The sequence below is a fragment of the Aristolochia californica genome, unplaced genomic scaffold (genome assembly GCF_029961685.1).
Source record: "Aristolochia californica isolate CCGP_79_NKW_82.1479 unplaced genomic scaffold, dmAriCali1.0.hap1 SCAF_486, whole genome shotgun sequence".
Classification (NCBI taxonomy): domain Eukaryota; kingdom Viridiplantae; phylum Streptophyta; class Magnoliopsida; order Piperales; family Aristolochiaceae; genus Aristolochia; species Aristolochia californica.
This window is the reverse complement of record NW_027182199.1, coordinates 13,408-19,377: the sequence shown is the minus strand read 5'-3', so window position 1 is coordinate 19,377 and position 5,970 is coordinate 13,408. Positions and strand designations below refer to the sequence as shown.

At 35.4% G+C, this 5,970-nt stretch overlaps 1 protein-coding gene and 3 non-coding genes across 4 annotated transcripts; 2 read left to right on the top strand and 2 right to left on the bottom strand.

The window, feature by feature from the left end:
- Positions 1 to 476: 476 nt before the first annotated feature.
- On the bottom strand, positions 477 to 548 carry TRNAT-GGU (transfer RNA threonine (anticodon GGU)). Its single transcript has one exon. It is a non-coding gene; the product is annotated as a tRNA-Thr (tRNA).
- Positions 549 to 977: 429 nt separating this feature from the next.
- Positions 978 to 1,553, top strand: LOC137965006 (uncharacterized). Its single transcript, XM_068811417.1, has one exon. It carries the CDS (start codon positions 1,259 to 1,261, stop codon positions 1,352 to 1,354), a length of 96 nt encoding a protein of 31 aa, XP_068667518.1. The 5' UTR covers positions 978 to 1,258; the 3' UTR covers positions 1,355 to 1,553.
- Positions 1,554 to 1,942: 389 nt separating this feature from the next.
- TRNAD-GUC (transfer RNA aspartic acid (anticodon GUC)) lies at positions 1,943 to 2,016 on the top strand. The gene has a single exon. It is a non-coding gene; the product is annotated as a tRNA-Asp (tRNA).
- A 3,564-nt stretch (positions 2,017 to 5,580) lies between these two features.
- Positions 5,581 to 5,652, bottom strand: TRNAC-GCA (transfer RNA cysteine (anticodon GCA)). The gene has a single exon. It is a non-coding gene; the product is annotated as a tRNA-Cys (tRNA).
- Positions 5,653 to 5,970: the final 318 nt, after the last annotated feature.

Below are 5,970 nucleotides of genomic sequence, written 5' to 3'. Positions count from 1 at the left end.
TATAAGATAGCTGATATAGTCACCATTCAATGGGTCAGGTCCACTTATTTTTTATTTTATTGATTTCTAAATTTTCTTTTCCGATCGATTTTATTGGAACAGTATTTTATTGGAACAGTGGAGAAGTCGGAATGTTTTGGTTTGCTGATTCATAATCTGAATTGGGTATCTAAAATATATATGTACCAGGACCAAAAAAACAGGAATAATGAAAAATGAGGAGAAGTATACCCTGTAATGACAACATAGCGGTCCCCCTAATAAGATTAGGGCAATTACTTATCATCATAATGAACAAATGTTCAACTTTGTACCTATAACTCATTCTATAATTTATTTTGAATAATAAATAATAACTCATTATGTGGGCAGTTACCTTAGATATATTTTATTATATTACAAATAAATATAAAAAATCTCTCTTTTCTCTGCTGAATAATGAACACTAAGACTGCAAACTGGAGCTTCATGAAAAAAGCCCCTTATCGGATTTGAACCGATGACTTACGCCTTACCATGGCGTTACTCTACCACTGAGTTAAAAGGGCCCGTTTTATTCAATTCAGGAAGAAGCCACTCGCTGCTATGAGTCTACTACATGATCCATATATTTACTATATGTACATATATACATGTATGCATAGGGATTCACTCAGGAACAAGAAATTTGATTTACCTATACCTATGAGATTCTATGAAAAAAAAAATGATTATTTTCTTTTGTATATTTGATAAATAGCAATGGTAATGCAATGAATTCTTTCAGGGCCGGGCCTATACTAATTGCTTTGCTTTTATTGACCCATCCAGATGAGATTCACTTGATTGATACATGTACGAATCTGACATCGATTCAAAATATTTCAGCGAATCCCTTCCCTGATTTACCAGTTCTACATCATCTTTTTGAATCGATCAAAAAAGCATTCTATCGTTTTTTAATTTCCTGGCTTAGTATTAGTGTGAGATAAAGATAGGTTATATCCCATCTTAACGATGAGTGAGTCGATGAGTCAAAATGGAAGAAAGGTTTGACTTACCTTTTCTGTCTGTCGAACAAATCATTTCCTGAGGGGATCCCATACTTCGTTATATATATATAGGATATAGGACGGGATGGTTCATTTCATGAATTAAAATCAAAAATTCTATGGAATCGTAGAAGCAGGAAAGATTTTTCGGATCTAGTCATCCCATTATAATTATACATTACATTATATTGACAATTCCAAAAAACTGCTCATACTATGAACATAGTATGATGGCGATCGGGCAGGTATGCCCCTATCGTCTAGTGGTTCAGGACATCTCTCTTTCAAGGAGGCAGCGGGGATTCGACTTCCCCTGGGGGTAGGGTACTACGAAAGGAAGTTGATCATGGATTATCAATAAGCCCAGAATTTGTTCTTCCTGGGTCGATGCCCGAGCGGTTAATGGGGACGGACTGTAAATTCGTTGGCGATATGTCTACGCTGGTTCAAATCCAGCTCGGCCCACTAATTCGCCGATCCATGATAACCAAATTTGTCCTCCAGAAATGCCCATTATTTAGATATTTAGAATGCCCCATATATTCTAAAATTCTAAAAGTATTCTAAGGATATATGGGAATAAAATATATAGGGATAAAGGGTCCATTTTTTCTACAATACCCCTTGGTTTCTTTCCAATTTCTCACATCTTCTGATCTGTCTAAAGATCTAGATTCCCAATTTGTTGCAAAGGTAGTAAAGAAAAAAAGAGTCCTTTTTCATTGAAAAATAGATTCTCAATATATTAGTAGGATTACCAGTAATCTGTGTCATTCTTACTCTAGTCCGTATCCATGTGGATATCAGTATATCAGTCGTGTTTCTTTTACAACACGAGAATATTTCTCGTAAATAGAACGAAACGAATGAAAGCATAAGAATACATATATGCATGCTGTATACCTCACCCTGGGATTGTAGTTCAATCGGTCAGAGCACCGCCCTGTCAAGGCGGAAGCTGCGGGTTCGAGCCCCGTCAGTCCCGACCTCGGATCCGATGAATCCATCAATTCATCTTCCCATTTTCTGTGAGGAGGGGGCCCGGGACAGGATTGAATTTCCTGCGGGGATCCTTAATTTTTTTTTATTTTGTTTTTCGTTTCGAATTTCTCATCGGACAAAGACGGGAATTTCAATTATTTGAACTAGTACCGATTGCTGGGGGAGAGGCATACGTAGTCGTAGGTATCGCCATACTGGGGATTCCAAGAGAGACCCACTGGTTTGACTTTTTCAATTGCTTCTGATCCATGAAATGGAATAGGGTACAGAGTACCCATACGTTTCCAGGGAGTACATATACAAATTGTACTCGTTTATTCTACGATACACAATTAACTAACTTAGTAACATAGTTACTCGGGCAGCAGAGTACTATTAAACCTACTCCCTTTTGTTTTCGTGTTTTCGAGATACGATTTTGTGCAATCTCAATTAGTAAAGTAATTAAAAACAATCTATCTATCTTATTCTTATTCAAATTGCATGCTGAATTTAGCTTTCAGTCCCAATCCAAGGAAAAAGAGGGTCCTTACTTTTAATATAAAGTAAAGGATCAAACAATGATCCGTCCCTTTTGTTTCTTTTCCACAGGGGGAATGAATCATTTTTTTTTTCTTTATTTTCTTTATCTTTATATAATATATATTTTTATTTTAGGGTTTCATCGAAGAAGGAGAAAAATCAATAAAGAAAGAATTTGTCGGAATATTAGATCTTTTTTTTTATATCGAGACCCATCCCATACCCATACCTTTATCACATTTCTCTGCCTTCCAGGAGGATTAGATCATTACGAAAACTTCGCTTCGAGCTTAACTCCTCCCCCTTTCCATTTCACTCCTACTGTTTAGGTCTGTTACCAATGGAAGGCCGGCAACAGAACACAGGTCAGATGATACCTCGTCGGATGATTCTTATAAAGAAGATGATAGATTTTAGAAACTAAAGAATGAAAAAAAAAAAGATGAGAAATTCAATGGGATTCTTGATTAGATCAGGAATCCCATTTTTGATTCGGTATGGATAAAAGATCTTCCTATGTTATACTATTCAATTCTCGACGATGAATCGATTTAATAGATCAGATATTGTTATTCATATTCATAATATAATATTGAATATTGATCCGATTCAGTATCAACCATCAGGATGCACCCATTGAATTTACAGGAGAAATCTTTTTATTTTTATTTTTTTTTTTCTATGGGATTAGATCCCGAGTTATTGCGAAGCAAAAAAAACGATGAGATTATGGAAGTCAATATTCTCGCATTTATTGCGACTGCGCTGTTCATTTTAGTTCCTACTGCTTTTTTACTTATCATCTACGTAAAAACAGTCAGTCAAAATGATTAGAATTAAACTTGACTTATTAGCTCTTATCAATGATTGACGAAATAAAAGGGATTCCAATTCCAAGTCTTAAATGAAATTAGAGAACTGGAATCAACAGTATAATAGATGGTGTAGTAGAAAGGTTCATATAGTTCTTTCTACCACACTATCTATTATTATATTGTAAAAATATTGTATTGCATGTATAAAGTTGTATTGTATAAATTCAAAAAATGGATGGGTTTGATATAGACTAGATACAATATCTATCCATATAAATGAAGTAATTGATTGGGCCGTTAACAGATACCCCACGGAGTTCTATAGTCACTTCTTCGGATTTGAAAAATAAGTATAAGTAGTAAACACCACCCATTTTTCATGCTTGAGCCATGACATGAGGTGAGTCAATAAAGCATAAATAGGATTCCTAGAAGTATAAAACTTAAGTGAGCACGGATCACCCGACGCAAGATCTTATTATGCGTAGTACCCCTTTGAACAACCACTACGTCTATGGCATCTCCAGTAGAAAGTACGTATCCACGTAATAGTAGCAGTACTTCCTCTTTGAACAGTCAAGAGGGAAAAACAAATAAAAAAATAGGGGTTGGTTGCTCCTCATTGTAATATCCATAATTATGGTAAGAGCGGGTTCATCGAAATCGAATATTATATTTAGGAATAGGAAGAGTTCGGCTGGAAAAATTTCCTATCATGCGCATTCCTTTGAGTTTCGAAATACGAACAACATCAGAATCAAATCATTCAAATATTGATCGAAAGATCATTGTTCATATATTACTGGATTACCCTAGAATTTTTGAAATGGATTATCTTAAAACGCTTCGCGGAACGGTCCATTAAACATAAGCACCATTGATCCAATTTGATTACTCAACTTAATTAGTAGTACCCCTAGAGTCCACTTCTTCCCCATACTACGAGTGAAAGGGAAAACGTAAAGACCACCATTAAAGCAGCCCAAGCGAGACTTACTATATCCATGTAAATTATCTCCCCGATCTCTATGAATATGAAGGAATTATTCCATTATTAATCACTAATAATAGTGGAATCAATGGTGCAGAGTCAAAATGGCATTTTGCTCTAACGCTATTGATGAACCAATCCAATGAATACAAGAGTTCCTATACTCTAATTACAAGGATCTCCGGTCGAATCGGAAAGCAGTAAGCAAAAGCAAGATATACAACTACCCTTGGAGATCTTAAAGGAATGTTACTAATGAAAGATGTAGGAATAGTAAGACCCATTGTTTGTTTTGTTAGCTTTCATAAGCATAAGAAAAAAAAATGGAATATAAATAGAATATATATATATACCATAAAGATGTAAAAGATAACTATCTTAACTATCTATCACATACCTCTATCTACCCCCCAAGTCTTACTGTCTCTGTTTCTTTCTGTGAAACAATCGGGGGACACCCCATTACGTTCTTGGCAGGGTGTTACAAAAAACGGAGAAGTATTTTTCAACTTTTATTAGAAAATTAGATTCTATATTCTATAATATAGATATAGAATAGTTAGTTATTCTATAACTATAATAGTTATAGTTAAGAGTTGATTACCCATCCAATCCAATATTGATTGGATACCTGAGTAAGTACTCAGGGATTCTCGTGAGTCTGGATACAAAATACAAACTATCCTTAGCCCTTTCCGCAACTCCCAATTTGATTCCCCACCAACCTACCCAATTTAATTCAAGACTCAGTCAGTGGGCACCACCCTAGTAAGGTAGGGTAATTAGGAAGTATTGATAGTGCTTCCTATAATCTCCCTCAGATCCTAGAATAGAAGCAAGGATTGGATTTACATTTAGGAACCGAACCCCCTTTCCTTCGGCTACCCCGATTTTAGGTATCTGACTTTCGTAGTTCTGAATCTCACAATTTCAGTTTTACTATCGATTCGATTGATAAATCAAATACAAAGAAATAGCCCGAACCAACCAGTAATCAGTCATAAATCGGTTTTTTTTCATATTGATACCCGATTTTAACCATAACCAAATGATAAAAATTCAAGTCTTTTTTTTTATAGAACCTCTGTATTCTTAAAATACAGTATCTACAACCCTAGTCATGCTTCTGTCAGGCAAGAATTTTGTGAGTTCTATTAGCATATGTGAGTTCTATTAGCATAGAAGGATAAGGTATTCCGAAGCTTTTCTTTTGTTGATCAGGCGACACCCGGATTTGAACTGGGGAGAAAGGGATTTGCAGTCCCGCGCCTTACCACTCGGCCATGCCGCCAAAATGATCCAAAATAGACCTAACTCTTTCTTTTTTTTTTTTTTTTGGGGGGGGGGGGGTTACTCAACCTTTTTTTGGTTTGAGTTGGATTTTTAAAACGGGTTTCTTTATCCCTTTCCAAAAGGGATCCCTGGGTCCAGGGTTCTCTTGATTGTATAGTGTTTCAAAACATAATATTTTTTTTTATATTGAAACAGAAAAAAGATATTTCTAGGCACAGAGTCCAAAATTCAGAGTAAATTGGAGCCATTAATTATTTCCTGTGAATTCATGAACAGTTCTTGGATTTTGATCTAACGTTTTCTTTCCTTACCTTAA

Bases quoted from the DNA above. Each gene is read 5' to 3' on its own strand.
- LOC137965006 (XM_068811417.1), top strand. From the start codon at position 1,259: ATGATGGCGATCGGGCAGGTATGCCCCTATCGTCTAGTGGTTCAGGAC.